This window comes from Nerophis lumbriciformis, linkage group LG38, assembly GCF_033978685.3.
Source record: "Nerophis lumbriciformis linkage group LG38, RoL_Nlum_v2.1, whole genome shotgun sequence".
Lineage (NCBI taxonomy): Eukaryota > Metazoa > Chordata > Actinopteri > Syngnathiformes > Syngnathidae > Nerophis > Nerophis lumbriciformis.
The window spans coordinates 24,842,062-24,860,840 of NC_084585.2; the positions used below are offsets into that span (position 1 = coordinate 24,842,062).

The 18,779-nt window shown below is 39.3% G+C and overlaps 1 protein-coding gene across 2 annotated transcripts; it reads left to right on the forward strand.

Moving 5' to 3' along the window:
- The first annotated feature begins 11,496 nt into the window (after nucleotides 1–11,496).
- On the forward strand, nucleotides 11,497–18,447 carry cdkn1a (cyclin dependent kinase inhibitor 1A). 2 transcript variants are annotated; one of them, XM_061932469.2, is made up of 3 exons: nucleotides 11,497–11,630; nucleotides 16,231–16,666; nucleotides 16,788–18,447. In XM_061932469.2, the coding sequence occupies exons 1-3, from the start codon at nucleotides 11,622–11,624 to the stop codon at nucleotides 16,841–16,843; spliced, it is 501 nt and encodes a 166-aa protein (XP_061788453.1). In that variant the 5' UTR covers nucleotides 11,497–11,621; the 3' UTR covers nucleotides 16,844–18,447. The 2 variants fall into 2 exon arrangements, with proteins under 2 accessions (XP_061788453.1, XP_061788455.2); XM_061932471.2 differs by lacking the exon at nucleotides 11,497–11,630 and adding an exon at nucleotides 14,736–15,026.
- Nucleotides 18,448–18,779: the final 332 nt, after the last annotated feature.

Sequence of the window (18,779 nt, forward strand, 5' to 3'; positions counted from 1 at the left end):
ACTCCACCCACAACTCAGTCTCCATGATCAAGTATGCAGATGATACCCTCATAATTGGAGTCATAAACAATAACACTACTGTCTGCAAATATCTCAAACAGTAAACTGGTGCCAAAACAACAAACTCCAACTCTACCGCTAAAACGCAGAAAATCACCCGTAAACCCACAATAAAATCCCCACTGTACATCGCTTCTGAACCCATCTCCATCACAGACACTTTAAAAATTTCTCGGCACTCATATCTTGGAAACTCCAGTCATATCACATCTACAAAAAAGCAAATCAACAGCTATTTTTCCTTCGCCAGCTCAGAAAATTCAGAGTCAGACCCAACCTCCGATAGTTCTATACCTCAAGGCTCAAATCATCCAAAGCATACACCTTCTCTATAACCATTTGGTTTGGTCATTTGGACTCACATTCATACAAAAAAACTACAGTGCATCGTTGATGAATCCAGCCGTAACACCCTTCCTTAGACACACTAACACAGCATCACTCTGACCCTTAACATGCTGTTCACTTTCATGCCCTCAGGGAGGCGCCATAGATCATTGCCAGCCAAGACTACAAGATTCACCAACAGTTTCATCTAATTACGCTACATATTAACTGGAATGCCTTTTTGATGTTGTGTGTTGCATGTTTATTTCCTTGTAAATGCACTGTAGACGTGAGCTATCAAGGCTGTACTGAATGTGAATTCCACAATTTTTTTGCGTGGCCCTAAATATTACCAAACTAAATTGGAATAATCTGGAGCACAGACGAGAGCTGTTCCATTTAGTTTTTGAGCATGAACTGAAGGTGGTCGGATGGATTGAGGAAGCTGGGATATATAGTATCTAGCTCTACTGCAGACTACAGCTGTCCTATCAAGCTTTAGTCTCTGCTCAATAAACTGGAGCTGTCCCAGCTGGGATAGGCTCCAGCACCCCCTGCTACCCCGTGAGGGACAAGCGGTAGAAAATGGATGGATGTCCCATCTTGTCTTGAGCATGATGGTGGGATAATATTGCTACATTATGCTTAGTGTATTGAGCACATCCCTCATGGCTGAGGATTTCACATTGGTTGCACAATTTTGATCTTTGCAAAATGATGGTATAATTATCGCAAATCTTCATGATGCAACTTTTTAATCACATTTAATAAGATATTGAGATTGATTTGGTGGATTAAAAACGTCCTTCTCTTTAAATGTAAATCTGTTGGTAGATTGGTATGAAATTGTAACTGGGTATTGGGTGGGTAGATTTTGAAAATAATTGTACTGTACTTTGTATATTATATGATGTATATTTTAACTGCGGGACCCTATCCATAAGCTTTACGCTTCTAGGGATTCCCTTTTTGCAGAAAGGACTCTAATATTAACTAAAGAAACAATAATATGATATAAAATTATGTCCGTAAATAAAAATAAATTGATGAAGCTGGAATTACAGTTATGTTCCATTCAATGCCCATAGAAAAGGATATCAGGGTAGACATTTTGTCTGAAGTCCATCCATCCATCCATTTACTACCGCTTATTCCCTTCGGGGTCGCGGGGGGCGCTGGAGCCTATCTCAGCTACAATCGGGCGGAAGGCGGGGTACACTCTGGACAAGTCGCCACCTCATCGCAGGGCCAACACAGATAGACAGACAACATTCACACTCACATTCACACACTAGGGCCAATTTAGTGTTGCCAATCAACCTATCCCCACGTGCATGTCTTTTGGCGGTGGGAGGAAGCCGGAGTACCCGGAGGGAACCCACGCAGTCACGGGGAGAACATGCAAACTCCACACAGAAAGATCCCGAGGCTGGGATTGAACTCACGACTACTCAGGACCTTCGTATTGTGAGGCAGACGCACTAACCCCTCTTAAACCGTGCTGCCCTTGTCTGAAGTCAATAAATTGTATTGACTATAGAGCTAGTGTATTAGTTGTATCTCCAACAGGTCATATTACAAATGAACTTCACGACATTTAATCAGGTAAAGTTACCTGGTGTCTCACATATTTCCCTCTTTCTTGGTGATACAGAGTCGTGGTCAAAAGTTTGCATACACTTGTAAAGAACATAATGTCATGGCTGTCTTGAGTTTCTAATCATGTCTACAACTCTTATTTTTTGTGATAGAGTGATTGGAGCACATACTTGTTGGTCACCAAAAACCTTATTGCAGTGAAACTTGCCAAGGGACATGTAAGCAAATATTAACATTGCTGTATGTATACTTTTGACCCAGCAGATTTGGTCACATGTTCAGTAGACCCATAATAAATTCATAAAAGAACCAAATTTCATGAATGTTTTTTGTGACCAACAAGTATGTGCTCTAATCACTCTATCACAAAAAAAAATAAGAGTTGTAGAAATTATTGGAAACACAAAACAGCCATGACATTATGTTCTTTACAAGTGTTTGTAAACTTTTGACCACAACTGTATGTAATCAAGGTGACTGCAGGGAGTTTAACCCTTTCCCTGTGAAAGATAAGACCTTGTGCTGCTATAGTCACTAAGTTGTATGCAACTAGTGAGTCGTTCCATCTGCATCTGTACAAATATCACACACGAAAATCACAGATTTAACGCGGCTATATACAAAATGCCTCTTACTATTGTAACACTACAGTGACAACTTGAATATATTTGAGTCTATATTTGAAACATGAAGTACATCACATGTTTAAACTTGCACAATTTAACATGTCCGAAAAGGTGACTGAAGAAGTAGAGCGTATTGACAATAACTATTCAATGTGTGGTATTTTCACTTACTATATGTTTCACATGTTAGAACAAATAAAAAAATTTAGTAATAAAGTATTACTACATTTTACATATTTACATAGCATATTTACATATTACAAGCGTTTGGAGGTAGCGGGGGTGTATTTTATGTTAACATTGCAAATAATAAAATAACAGCCATTCATTTGCGCTGCATTTTTTTGTTGAACTATTTATGTTACTAACGTTTTATTGTTCATTCATCCATTCCTTGTGAAAATCTCCCCAAAGCTATTAAGTTCGTTTGTGCAGCAAAACTGTTTTTAACTATCAAAGTTTGTATAGTTTGTATAGTTTTTATGATATATTATGTTAATAATTATTTTTATGATATATTATGTTATTAATGATAACCAGACCCCCAACTATGTCAACATCTCCCCAAACGTGTCCCATTTGTTTGTGCTACAACATTTGTCTATTATAGTTATTTTGTTAATCAAGTGTTATTATTCATAATCAGCCCTATATCTATAATAGTTAGACAAAACATGTTTGCAGCACAAACTAATGGGACAAGTTTAGGGTGATTTTCACTGGATGACATCACAAGTCAGAAAATTCATTTTAGAATACCGTATTATTCGGACTATAAGGCACACTTTCATTTTCTCAAAACTCGACAGTGCGCCTTATACCCCGGAGCGCCTAATATACGGAATCATTTTGGTTGTGCTTACCGACCTCGAAGCTATTTTATTTGGTACATGGTGAAATGATAAGTGTGACCAGTAGATGGCATTTAAACATAAGAGATATGTGTAGACTGCAATATTTAAGTAAAAGTACCAATGATTGTCACACACACACTAGGTGTGGTGAAATTTGTCCTCTGCATTTGACCCATCCCGTTGTTCACCCCCTGGGAGGTGAGGGCAGCAGCGGTGGCCGCGCCCGGGAATCATTTTGGTGATTTAACCCCCAATTCCAACCCTTGATGCTGAGTGCTAAGCAGGGAGGTAACGGGTCCCATTTTTTCAATAGTCTTTGTCTTTGGTATGACACGGCCGGGGTTTGAACTAATGACCTACCGATCTCAGGGCGGACACTCACCACAAGGCCACTGAGCAGGTCAACTCAAGTAAACAACACCAAAATTGTATAAGTTCCATTGAAAATATAGAACGTTACACACGGCGCTGAAAAATCAATCAAAATGTTTTAGTACTTTGGTAAGCTATGAAGCCGCACCGCTTGATGGATGGTACTGTGCTTCAACATACGAGTATTATTATGGTGTGTGTATATGGTAAGACATATTATCTGGCGTTTTGTTTCACATTATGCAAAAGCAACTTTTCTTACCTTCTGGTACCTGCTGATCTGTATAAGTCCTGAAAATGTGCCCGCGTTCGCCTTTGTAGTCCGTGGCGACATCGTGGTCGATAAGCTTCTTCTTTTTCTCTATCTTCTTGTTATGAGACATTCATGCCACTGTTGCCATTTTTAATATAAAGTAGTGTAAAGTTCTTACTTAACTCGCCATGAAAGCGCGAAAACATACCGGTGTAGTGAGTTTACATTATTCACCCAAGGAACTTTAGTTATTAGAGTTCCGGTCGGACGTTTTTTTCACGGGACACATTTGTGTTGTTGTTGCACTAGTGAGCCACGGATGAGGAGATGCTGCTCCGTTATTGATTGAAGTAAAGTCTGAATGTCATTAAAACAGTTAGCTCCATCTTTTGACACTTCTTCCACTCCCGTCCTTGCACGCTACACCGCTACAACAAAGATGACGGGGAGAAGACGCAGTCGAAGGTGAGCCACGTAAATAAGAACGCCCACAAAACGGCGCATCCTGAAGCAACTGTCAGATGATCTGTAAAACATCATCTATGCAACATTTTGACCAAAGAACCACCATTACATGTTATGTAGACCACAAGGAAGTGTTTTCCATTTAGAAAATACAAAATAATATATATATATATATATATGTATGTGTGTATATATATATATATATATATGACCCCTTTAATGCACCCTGTAAGCCGGTACGCCTTTTGTATGAAAAAAGACCTGACTAGACCCGCTCATCGGCAGTGCGCTTTATAATCCGGTGCGCCCTATGGTCCGGAAAATACGGTAATTTAAAAACTCTTTAATGGCACAAACGAATGGCAGTGTTATTTTAATAATTGCAGTGATATGGTCAGTTACGACTATTTCGGACATAAATGATCTTTTCCACACAATATTAATCTGTCATAGCTGTAATTAATAAGGTAGACAAAATATAAAGATTATTTGTACAGTATAGACCCCCGCTTTTTGCAAATGGTTAATAAATGCACTGCATAAAAATCTCCAAAAAATGCCTATTGTTTATACAAGTGGTGTCCAAAGTGCGGCTCGTTTCTTAATGGCCAACGGTGCATTTTAGGGATAAAATCCAACAAAAAAAAGAGAAAAAATGCACAATGTAAAAAGGAAAACATGTCATGTTAATGAATGTCTTTAAACACTACAGTGGTCCCTCAACTTAAAGAGTATTTTTGAGATAAGAGCAGTCTCTCAGCTAATTGTTGCTTTAAGTTGAGTTCCAAGCATCCCTGCGAACAGTGAACCCTGTGTGATCCAACTAAAGAATCTTGCGCAACCGACATAACTTAGTTTTTCAGCCATGAGTAGGAAGAAAGTGGAAAAAAAAGGGAAAAAATGAATGACAGTGCTGAGAAGAAGTGGATGATATTCATTGAATAAATAAAGGTTTCCCTATTGTTTGTGTTTTTACCTTTTTGGTCAAACCCCTTTGGGACTGCGCAACGAAGGGTTGCACTTTTGTTACTTTTACGCTACTTATACTTTTTGAAACTGCTTCCCAGGAGCCTTTTAGCCATGGCTCAATTGTTTGGGGTCTAAACAGCCATAAGACCTCACAACACATTTATGTGATTACTGATTCTTTTGATGATTTTCATTTTGTGCAATATGGATGTTAGTATTTTTTTGTTGTACCGGTAATCGTATCTTACATCTATACATATTAGTGAGAAATTTGTAGTATTTATTACTATTTGTTTGTTTTTCATTATACTTTACTTTTGTTACTGTATGTAAAAACCTGCACTGCAACAACGTGATTCCCCCATTGTGCGATGAATACAAGTGTATCCTGTCCTATCCTAATACCAGTCAAGAATAATAAAGTAATACCTAAACAGTAGACATTTATCTATGAAAATGTGGAAAAGCTGCTGGTGGTGTGTTTGGTGAAGAAGCAGCTCGAACACACCGGGGCAAAATACGGCCCGCGTGGCACATGCGGCCCGTTAAGATTTTCAATCCGGCCCGCCGGATATTCTACATAATTTTTTTAGACCTTTAACATCAAAACTGTAGCCGCCATTATGATGTGCAGTGTTGTTTTTAAATGACAGTAAGTCTTGAACTATAGAAAGTATTTCAATTAGGGATGTCCGATAATGGCTTTTTGCCGATATCCGATATCCCGATATTGTCCAACTCTTTAATTACCGATACCGATATCAACCAATATATACAGTCGTGGAATTAACACATTATTATGCCTAATTTGGACAACCAGGTATGGTGAAGATAAGGTACTTTTTTTTTTTTAATTAATAAAATAAAATAAGATAAATAAATTAAAAAACAATTCTAGAATAAAAAAGAAAGTAAAACAATATAAAAACAGTTACATAGAAACTAGTAATTAATGAAAATTAGTAAAATTAACTGTTAAAGGTTAGTACTATTAGTGGAGCAGCAGCACGCACAATCATGTGTGCTTACGGACTGTATCCCTTGCAGACTGTATTGATATATACTGATATATAATGTAGGAACCAGAATATTAATAACAGAAAGAAACAACCCTTTTGTGTGAATGAGTGTAAATGGGGGAGGGAGGTTTTTTGGGTTGGTGCACTAATTGTAAGTGTATCTTGTGTTTTTTATGTTGATCTAATAAAACAAAAAAAAACAAAAAAAAAAACGATACCGATAATAAAAAACCTATACCGATAATTTCCGATATTACATTTTAACGCATTTATCGGACATCTCTAATTTCAATGGTCGAAATCTGCGCTTCTGGATGTCATACAAGTTATTAGGGTAATCTATGTCACAGCAGCTCAGACGAGGAACAAAGCAGAGTGGGCGGGGTTTGTTTCCAGAGCAGCCAACCCCAAACGCATGTGTCAGGAACAGATGCGGAAGCACATTTTTACATGATAATATATTAATTGTAGGTGTTTATTACACTTTGCATTCATATTTTGCTGGGGTTTTTTTTACATTTTTGAGAAGTAAAAGAGGAGCGACGTTCATTTGTTGTTAATATTTTATTGTTCATAGTTAATTTAATATTGTAAATCCCACTTTCTTTATTTTAATGTACATTTTGGGTGTCCCATTCAGTAAAAAACTGTAAAATTCCATTCGGTTTTTTTGAGGTGGTGTGCCATAACTTTTTAGAATTCCATCAGACATTGTGACTTTTGGTATTAGTGTTCCTGGAAAAAAAGGGACCCAAAAAAAACATACTGTACAGCAGATTTTTACAGCTAAATGCGTATATATATATATATATATATATATATATATATATATATATACACACACACACACACACACATACATATTGGCCCCCCAGACACATTTGTCTCTCAATGTGGCCCCCCCGAGTCAAAATATTTGCCCAGCGCTGAGCTAGAAGGAGATACTGTAGAAGTCCACTCTCCAAGGTAAGTACTGTGCATTATTATTATTATTACTTCATAAAACTACTGTGGTTGTTTGTAGTACATTCTTATTTTATTGTTTTTATACAATATTTCTTATCTAAAAGTTTGTTTTTCTTTTGTGAATGCATGTTACAAAGTCAAAATTGTGCTGGTTTTGAAGGACCACGCACCAATCAAATTGATTTAAATAATCTTAATGTGAGACGTTGATTTGAGATACAAGTGTTTAGAGTTAAGAGCTCGGTCACGTAAGCTTGTAAGTTGAGGTACTACTCTACATGTCTTTTTGAAAAATAATTTATCAAAGTTCCTCTACATCATTTGATGTTTCAGGATGCAGCCTTCAATAGAAAACGTTTGGACACCCTTTGATTTGTGTTTTTTTATTAAATAATTCCACCAGAACAATGAAACTTCCTGTAGTACAGTGATCTCAAACACTGACAAAGGTTTTATGGTGGTCACGGTTTGACCCTTGAAGAGATTAATTCAAATGTAAAAATGTCAAAGAAATGGGAACTCAATCAGCGTATTCCAACACACAATGTTATTAAATTACCTTACAATGACATATTCCAAATCGCAGTCTCATACTGTTTTACAAACTTCATTTTGATACGCGAAGTTTCGAGAAGTAGGCGGACTCTTTTAAACGTACAGTACAGGCCAAAAGTTTGGACACACCTCATTCAATGCGTTTTCTTTATTTTCATGACTATTTACATTGTAGATTGTCACTGAAGGCATCAAAACTATGACACCTGTGAAGTGAAAACCATTTCAGGTGACTACCTCTTGAAGCTCATGGAGAGAATGCCAAGAGTGTGCAAAGCAGTAATCAGAGCAAAGGGTGGCTATATTAAAGAAACTAGAATAGGGATCTTTCTGTGTGGAGTTTGCATGTTCTCCCTGTGACTGCGTGGGTTCCCTCCGAGTACTCCGGCTTCCTCTCACCTCCAAAGACATGCACCTGGAGATAGGTTGATTGGCAACACTAAATTGGCCCTAGTGTGTGAGTGTGAGTGTTGTCTGTCTATCTGTGTTGGCCCTGCGATGAGGTGGCGACTTGTCCAGGGTGTACCCCGCCTTCCACCCAAATGCAGCTGAGATAGGCTCCAGCACCCCCCGCAACCCCAAAAAAGGGGCAAGCGGTAGAAATGGATGGATGGATAGAATATAAAACATGTTTTCAGTTATTTCACCTTTTTTTGTTAAGTACATGTCTCCACATGTGTTCATTCATAGTTTTGATGCCTTCAGTGACAATCTACAATGTAAATAGTCGTGGAAAAAAAAGAAAACGCATTGAATGAGAAGGTGTGTCCAAACTTTTGGCTTGTACTGTATTTACAGAGGAATATAAAGTATTCAGACGGACTTTGAAGCGGTGACTCTAGCCGATCAACGCGACTCCTTGTTGTTTGAAGATAAATGTAAAATAGAGTTGGCAGTAAACTATTTAAATCAAGGTAAATCACATGAAATATTCACGACTAATTGTATTATACACTGTAACAATAGGCGCACGGTGGGAGAGGGGTTAGGGCATGTGCCTCACAATACGAAGGTCCTGAGTAGTCCTGAGTTCAATCCCGGGCTCGGGATCTTTCTGTGTGGTGTTTGCATGTGGCTTCCTCCCACCTCCAAAGACATGCACCTGGGGATAGGTTGATTGGCAACACTAAATTGGCCCTAGTGTGTGAATGTGAGTGTGAATGTTTTCTGTCTGTGTTGGCCCTGCGATGAGGTGGAGACTTGTCCAGGGTGTACCCCGCCTATCGCCCGAATGCAGCTGAGATAGGCTCCAGCTCCCCCTGCGACCCCAAAAGGGACAAGCGGTAGAAAATGGATGGATGGATGAGCTGTAACAATAGTTATTAGTCTCAACCCGGGTGACCGAATGCTCATGCTAACAAGCTGATGTGATTATTTTATCGCCGTGAGATAAACACTGATGTTTATTTATTGTTATTTACAGCTGAAATGGATCGTAAGGATTCGACCGAGCCTCGTGAATTTATCATTTACTAAGGGGGCGACTTCCTGACTTTTGCACTGTGGACAAAAGCTAGCTGTGGAAGCAAACTACCCAAGTCTACAGGGAGCTATAGTTCCAGGAATTAAAGCTTTCAGGGACTCAACGTTCCTGAACTTTTTGTGGAAAGGGGCCTGAAGTAGGCAACTGTGCTGACTGTGTCATCCTACACTTCATTCTTAACAATGACTCCTCATACTTTAACTGTTGTAGATTGCAGTCACATGTGGGACAAGCAGGTAAACAAGATGCAGTTCATCACACACACACACACACACACACACACACACTTGGTATTTGTTAACTTCTTGAGACCTCCGAAAAATGCCTTCCTCTTTAGGACCACCCTTTCTAGATATATAATGATTTGTATTTACAACATTAATAATATATACATATTATGCAAATATTATAAAGCTTGTTGTGAAAAATGAGTTGGAATTTCACAAGAAAAAGGTCACAATTTCACAAGAAAAACTAAACATTTTGGCAGTATTATAATAAAAGTTGTAATTTTACTCAGCGCAAGTCAAAATTTTACAAGAAAAACTGAACATTCGTGCAATATTATGATAAAAGTTGGAATTTTACTCAACAGTTGCGATTCTACAATAAAAGCTTAAAATGTTGGCAATTTTATGAAAAGAGTTGTGATTTTACTCGACAAAAGACAATTTCATAAGAAAACTTTAAAGTTTTGGCAATATTATAATAATGATCAGAATTTTATCTTGCAAAATTATGACAAAAGTCATAATTTTACTCAAAAAATGTCACTATTTTACAAGAACAAAAAAAAAGTCAATATTGTGATAAGTCAGAATTGTATGTGACAAATGTCACCATTTTGCATTAAAAAGTAATGACTTTACATAAAAAAGTAATAATTTTTACAAGAAACACAAATATGAGAAATTGTTCCCAATTTTATAAGAAAGAAGTCTGTTTTTAGTTAATTTATATATTTTTTAATTTTTGGTTTGTAATTGGTTTTTAATCTTCATTATTTACTTCAAGTTCTTACAGTATGTCTCTATATGCATATTTATTTATTTATTTTTATTAATTTTGGCCAAAGGGGAAACATTTCAATATCTTATTACATGTTGGCCAGAGGGAGAACACTTTGAATTTTTACACACACTTATTTCATGTGTTGACCAGAGGGGGAGCACTTTTAAAACTGACACAGTCAATTTGAAAAAACCCTCCTTTTTAAGACCACCCTCATTTTGATAGATTTCACCACCAGGAGTGAAAATGAGATCTCTATTTTCTATTTGTTGTAATGTGCTTAAGGCCGATGACAAACGAGTCACAGACCACAAATGGCCCCTGTGCCGCACTTTGGGCAACCCAGCTGTAAAAACCAACTGGCCACTATTGCCTAAGTACCGTAGTGTATTTGTTCATCCGATGGTCACGCGGGTTGTCTTACGTCAGCACCTGAAGTCGTAAAATCAGCTGTTCACCTGGCTGTTTTTTTCAGGCATAAATAGGGAAGTCCTTCTTAAGCTGCCATCTTGTTTTATCATACATTGCTGCCTTTGCACCTGTCAATGTTTACTTTTGTATACACATCAAATCAACAAAAAATCCTGACTTTGGAGCAATGTTCACAGACTCCAGTATTTGGCTCTCTAGTAGATGCAATGGTTTTCCGTATTGGGACCATGACTTCGGTCCTAACTTGTTCACCGGTCCTCATATGGAAGGTACTTTTCCTTGTTCTCTCAAGACGCACGCACGCACGCACGTACACACACACACGCACGCACGCACGCACGCACGCACGCACGCACGCACGCACACACACACACACACACACACACACACACACACACACACACACACACACACACACACACACACACACAAAGGCCCCTCCTGTGCTGGAATTTCCTTTAGCCAAGTATGCCAAGTGTCACGTGTGCTCGCCCCGCCCCTTGACGAGACTCCTCGTATGGGAAAGCTCACCCACGAGCTCATAAGTCTTTAGCCGAACCAGACGATAACCTCCTTTTTGGACCACGTTTCAAAGCCTACAAGAATCGCTTAGCCCGGAGTAAATTGGACATGGAGAACGTAGGTAACGTCTTTTTAGCCACATGAGCTAGTTCCTCATGTTACGTTGTGGTCAAAATCTGCTTAGCTAGCTTAATGGCGTAAATATAAGTATTAGCTCGTTTCACGAGGCAAGTGGGATAACATCCAGACTTTATGTCTATTTGTAAAATAATGAATACTTAAGTGTTGCTGGTCCGTCGGGTTGGACTAACAGCTCTTGACTCGCCGACACGAGCTCTACGCTCAAGTGAAGGCTGATAGTAAGTGGGCGGGGTCTTCCCAGTCCAGCTCGTGCGTGACTCTGCAAACTCCCGCCACAGCCTTGAATGCGCCTCACTTGCATTACGTCATTTCCTCTTGTGTAACAATAGTATTTTTTTTAATTTTGTTTATTGAACAACACACATACATTGATATTGCACACAAGTCAAGGCACTTTCAACATCAGCGAAACATGTCAAGGAAAGAAAACAAAAGCAAACGCAGATAGAATAATAAATAATTAAAAAAAATATGGAGAGAACAAAAAAAGGGCTACCTAAATCACTTTAAATATTTTTAACAAATATATCAATTTAAGGGCTTTTGTACTCTCCAAGATTTGATTGATAATTGTAAACCATTAAGCCAATTAGAAAATGTAGGCCTTACTTTCATAAATCTACATTTATGTAGAACATTTTTTGCTTGGAGCACAATAATGTTGACACACATTTCTATGTTACAGTCCTTTATGAAAAATACCACATTTTATATATGTGTAACAATAGGTTTCACTGTTAAGATATGGGGCAGCACGGTGGAAGAGGGGTTAGTGCGTCTGCCTCACAATACGTAGGTCCTGAGTAGTCTTGGGTTCAATCCCGGGCTCGGGATATTTCTGTGTGGAGTTTGCATGTTCTCCCCGTGACTGCGTGGGTTCCCTCTGGGTACTCCGGCTTCCTCCCACCTCCAAAGACATGCACCTGGGGATAGGTTGATTGGCAATACTAAATTGGCCCTAGTGTGTGAATGTGAATGTTGTCTGTCTATCTGTGTGGGCCCTGCGATGAGGTGGCGACTTGTCCAGGGTGTACCCCGCCTTCCGCCCGATTGTAGCTGAGATATGCTCCAGCACCCCCCGCGACCCCAAAGGGAATAAGCGGTAGAAAATGGATGGATGGATGGATGGATGTTAAGATATGTGTTCCCTCGGAACTATTGTTTGTGTTGCAACAGGACCATTATTCAGTGATGCACCGGAAATGGAGTAGAGCTTGTGATGTACTGTTGTGGACGTGTTTGCCGAAGTTGAACAAAAAAATGACAGCCCATCCATTCATCCATTTTCTACCGCTTGTCCCTTCTTGGGGGGTGCTGGAGCCTAGTTTAGTCTAAATGATACATTATGTAGTCTGTGTGTAATAGAGAACAGAATTTAACAAAATGTAAAAAAAAAAAAAAAAATGTTTTATAATAATAACTACCGAAGTGCGTGTGTGTGCTCACGGAAAATCCAACAACCACGTTTAGGTGTGGAAATGACTTTAATATGAGATAAATATGAATAAACTGATTAATTCACAATTATCTGACTTGGTTGTCAGGCGCGGGTGATGAAGTTACAGTAGCATGACGAATGTCAAAAGTCGTTTTATTTTATTGACATTCCTTCTACATAATTGGGCCAACATGACAACAAATACCACAAAGTGCTACAAACCTGTGAATGCATTAACATAATGCACTTTTTAAATGTGACACATATGTCTATCTGTGTTGGCCCTGTGATGAGGTGGCGACTTGTCCAGGGTGTACGCCGCCTTCCGCCCGAATGCAGCTGCGATAGGCTCCGGCACCCCCCGCGACCCCAAAAAGGGACAAGCGGTAGGAAAATGGATGGATGGATGTTGATGTATCGGTACATGTATTAGAGCAGCGTTTTTCAACTTTTTTTGAGCCAAGGCACATTTTTTTAATTTTAAAAATCCGGAGGCACACCACCAGCAGAAATCATAAAAAAATTAAACTCAGTAGTCGATCTTGACAATATAAATGTGTTCCTGCAATTGTTGGATATGACTTTAAACCATAACCAAGCATGCATCACTATAGCTCTTGTCTCAAAGTAGGTGTACTGTCACGACCTGTCACATCACGCTGTGACTTAATTTGAGTTCTTTGGTGTTTTCCTGGGTGTAGTGTTTTAGTTCTTGTCTTGCGCTCCTATTTTGGTGGCTTTTCCTGTTTTGTTGGTATTTTCCTGTAGCAGTTTCATGTCTTCATTGAACGCTATTCCCCACACCTGCTTTGTTTTGGCAATCAAGATTATTTAAGTTGTGCGGATGCTATTCTTCTTTGTGGGGACATTGTTGATTGTTATGTCATGTATGGATGTACTCTGTGGACGCCGTCTCTGCTTCACAAGCTGCAAGTTTTTGCTGTCGTCCAGCATTCTGTTTTGTTTACTTTGCAGCCAGTTCAGTTTTTAGTTTCGTTTTGCATAGCCTTCTCTAAGCTTCAATACCTTTTCTTAGCGGCACTCACCTTTTGTTTATTTTTGGTTTAAGCATTAGATAGCTTTTGACCGCTGTCGTCTGCATATTGTGATTACGACAAACCATGTTCCCGACATCTACATAGCAATTAGCTACCTGCTGCCACCTACTGATATGAAAGAGTATTACACGGTTACTCTGCCGAGCTCTAGACAGTATAGACACTCAACAACAGCACATTATTTGCGGATTATAATTACTGGTTTGCAAAAAAAAATGTAACCCAATTAGGTGAAATTACATATTCTCTCACGGCACACTAGTGTGCTGCGGCACAGTGGTTGAAAAACACAGTTTTTTTTAAAAATAAACCTTTATTTATAATCTGCAACATTTACAAACAATTGAGAAATAATAATCAAAACAAGTACAAAAACAGTACAAAAGAGCGCCAGGGGGTTGTAAACTCAATAAAGTAACTAAAATAGTATGCAAAATATAAATATGTAACAAAATGTAAAGCCATAGGCTATGGGAATCCTACCCAACCCTTCCTGGATGAATGTAATGACTCATAGTTTCCTTTACTTCATGTAATCATTTTCTATATGATGTGACCAGTTAAATAGTTGCGCTTCTCTATTCTATTTATAACTGAAACGTCACGCCTTGTCTTCCCAGGCATTGCACACATTCATGTCAATAGGAACTCTAGTTGGTGTTTCAGAGTCCCTCTAGTGGCGATTCTTTCCTCCTGCAGTTTTTACCGAGGACATGTTCTTACATGTCTGAGGAGGCAATGTCTAGGCATATCCCGGCCACTGCCACGTGACAGTGAGTCATGGCTGCTCAGTACAAATACAGTCCCGGCAGCAGCAGCAACAGTCAGCTGCTGTGGTGTGGTGTGGTGTGGTCACTGAGGAAGACTAAAACAATGGTAAGACACTTTTATACTAACGGGCACAGATAGACTAATTATCTTGTATTCATTCAATTGTAATTAATTGGACATATCAAGTGTTTGTCAAGTTCCAGATATTTCACACTTTTGTTCAATAATATTTTTTCACTGTCACTAAAAGGCTAAATATTTATGTATATTATTAAATTCAAACACTATTTTTTATGTACAAGGAAAAAACTAATGTCTAATGTTTTTATCAAAACATATTTAGAATAAATTCAAATTTAGATATGTAAAATGTTCATATCTCGTATATGTTCAGAGTAGGTTGGAATTTGTTGTGCAATATTAAAATTAGTTTGTGGCATTGGACAAATTGTTAATGGACTATGAGTAACATTTGTGATTGATCATCTGAATTGACGTATAGATGGCAGAAAATGCACATAGGAGTATATTAATTAAAATTTTATAACTTATCAAAACATTTTTGACAACTTCGATGACTGTATCGACAGCGCCTCTGCTGGTTGCAGCCACGTACTGCACCCCATTTAGCCTTACTTGCTCAACCAACTGTTGTTTAAATTAAATACAATTAAATTACCACTGATACTATCAGTGACTATCAGATAGTCACACACAGTAGGTGTGGTGAAATTACTCTCTGCATTTGTTCCACCCCCTGGGAGGTGAGGGGAGCAGTGAGTAGCAGCAGTGGCCACGCTCATGAATCATTTTGGTTATTTAACCCACAATTCCAACCCTTGATGCTGAGTGCCAAGCAGGGAGGTAATGGGTCCCATTTTTATAGTCTTTGGTATGACTCGGCCGGGGTTTTAACTCACGACCTACCAATCTCAGGGCGGACACTCTAACCACAAGGCCACTGAGCAGGTTTTACCATGCCAACTTTATTTATAAAGCCCTTTAAAAACAATCACAATTGAAAAATAATGAAGCAGTTAATAATTAAATATATGAAGATGTAATAATATAATATATTGGTATATTTTATATACTGTATATATAATATGTAAATATTACATATGTTATATTGCTACTGTGGTACATTTTTAGTCTACTTTATACCTTTTTGTTTTCGCCCTCTTTTTGTGCCCTTGTGTGCATTTTTTCTATCCTTTGTAACTGACCTACTGTGTGGAACAATTTCCCTTGAGGATCAATAAAGTTTGTCGAAGTCTACTAACCATGCACATGCTTTTGTTTCCTTTAGTGTCGAATGATGGTGAGTCAAAAGCTCATCCCAAGACGTCAGGGGAGCGGCACCGCACGACGGAACCTGTTCGGCCCGGTCAACCACAAGCAGTTGCACGTGTTCTTCCGGACTGAAATGAGGAAAGACCTGGAGGAGGCGTCGCGGCGCTGGAGCTACGACTTCATTGCCGACAAGCCTCTGGAGAGCGGCCATTTCCACTGGGAGAGTGTCCCGGGCACCACGGTGCCGCGGCTTTTCAGGGCCGGTGTGATCGCTCAGACGAAAGGTCAAAGGGCGGCAGTCGGTCCCAAGAAAAGAAGAGCGGCGACGTCACCAAAGTGCGAGAAGGAGAACTTCCCTGAATACGCGTTGGAAAGATGTCCTCTGGACGTGGAGAAAACACCAGAGAAGGAAGAAAAAGTCGGGCTCAGAAGGAAACAAACTAACATTACAGGTCATTATTTCACTTTAATCCTGTCCTCTTTATTGAAACTATTTGACACAGCTAATTATTATAAAAAACCATCCTGCTTTTAATTTGCCATCTAAATGTTTTCCTGGCGCTATCCCAACAGATTTCTATCAGGCAAAACGAAGAGTGGTTGGAACGCAGAGTAAATCTGTGGAGTGAATCCTTCAGCAGTCCCTGATGGAGTGCCAATATTCCATCACTCAGAAGGGACCTCAACACCTTGTCTTCACGGTTCATTAGACAAACTTTATTGATCCACAAGGGAAATTGTTCAAAATTAGGGTGCTTTTTTTTGAAGGGGAGGAAGATTGAACGGGTGGTTTAGGTTTTCCAAGTTGGTAAGAAGTTGACATTTGATCTGGGGAGATTACCGTTAATCTCCTCAATGGTGGATTTATACTCATTTGGATCAAGCGGGTGTCCAAGTGTCGACTGAATTATTCCATCTGTGCATTCCGCAACTCAGTGGTGGACAATACTTAAGATGAACAATAATAATACTTGAAACACCTCAGAGTTCATAACAGTCTTCCTCGAGGAATGTCATCCATTGAAGATGGAAGGTCCTCTTGACTAACAGGAGTCCACTTTTTGTTGTTGGGGAATGAGTCATTTTAATGTTAACTCGACATAAGCACTTCCTTTCCAAAGTATATTTACCTTTTACAGCTCGGGATATTTCTGTGTGGAGGTTGCATGTTCTCCCCATTACTGCGTGTGTTCCCTCTGGGTACTCCGGCTTCCTTCCACCTCCAAAGACATGCATCTGGGGATAGGTTAATTGGTAACACTAAATTGGCCCTAGACATGCACCTGGGGATAGGTTGATTGGCAACACTAAATTGGCCCTAGACATGCACCTGGGAATAGGTTGATTGGTAACACTAAATTGGCCCTAGACATGCACCTGGGGATAGGTTGATTGGTAACACTAAATTGGCCCTAGACATGCACCTGGGGATAGGTTGATTGGTAACACTAAATTAGCCCTAGTGTGAGAGTGAGTGTGAATGTTGTCTGTCTATCTGTGTTGGCCCTGTGATGAGGTGGCGCCTTGTCCAGGGTGTACCCCGCCTTCCACCCGAATGCAGCTGAGATAGGCTCCAGCACCCCCGTGACCCCGAACGGGATAAGCGGTAGAAAATGGATGGCTGGATATCCACACGCACCACCAATTCACAGGAATAACACTTAGAAGAGTTCTAATGTGCTAAATTTAGATTAGACACGGGTGCCATCATGTTGTCTTCTGTCTTGTGCACTGAACGGTTAACACAGTTGAACACATGTACAAAATGTATGTATATATATATATATATATATATATATATATATATATATATATATATATATATATATATGATATAGATATTAGTTTTATAGTATATAGTTTATCACTGCATTGTAAAGTAGCATTGATGAATAGTAAACCCATTGCAGTATTGCACATGCACACATCCAGCATTAGGGTTTTCACATGCAGTAATTTAAGCGCTTAATGGTGTACCACCTGTAACAATCATGCAGTGCATCAGACTTCATTGTGATCTGCCTCAAATGTTTGTCTCATCATGGATCCTACGTATGCTCCTGCTGCTGTGGCTGAGCAGAACATGTTCAACACGGCGACTGAAACGCTAATCATGACAAACTGATGTGCACAGCTGTTTTATGTGTAAAGCTACAAAATGAAAAATATATTTATTGTCCCATGCCTTGTTGATTTACTTTGTTATGAAATTAAATTAAAGTGTCAGAATTTGGTGTTTTTTTTTGTCATTTCCAATCACAGTTTTAAATTGGGATTCCACAGTGTCTGCACCAAAATCAGCTTCACGACCAATGCCCCCCATTAAAAAAATATGTATATATAAGCCAAGTTCCCACATCTGTAGTACCAGCGAAGGATTCTCATTGCGCCCAGTGGGTTGACTTTTTTTATTGCCCTGATGTGGGATCTGAGCCGAGGATGTCGTGGCTTGTGCAGCCCTTTGAGACACGTCTCAACCCGGTGATCGACCCCCAGCTGCCTAAAGAACAGGCTGCCTTCCGAAGCGGTAGGTCCATGGCGGACCAGGTGACCCTTCTGTGTCAA

What these genes read in the sequence shown, in the direction of transcription:
- cdkn1a (XM_061932471.2), top strand. Translation starts at nt 14,931, where the DNA reads ATGGCTGCTCAGTACAAATACAGTCCCGGCAGCAGCAGCAACAGTCAG. An exon ending in TGAGGAAGACTAAAACAATG is followed by an intron (nt 15,027 to 16,230) that starts GTAAGACACTTT and finishes TGTTTCCTTTAG; the next exon opens with TGTCGAATGATGGTGAGTCA. An exon ending in GAAACAAACTAACATTACAG is followed by an intron (nt 16,667 to 16,787) that starts GTCATTATTTCA and finishes CTATCCCAACAG; the next exon opens with ATTTCTATCAGGCAAAACGA.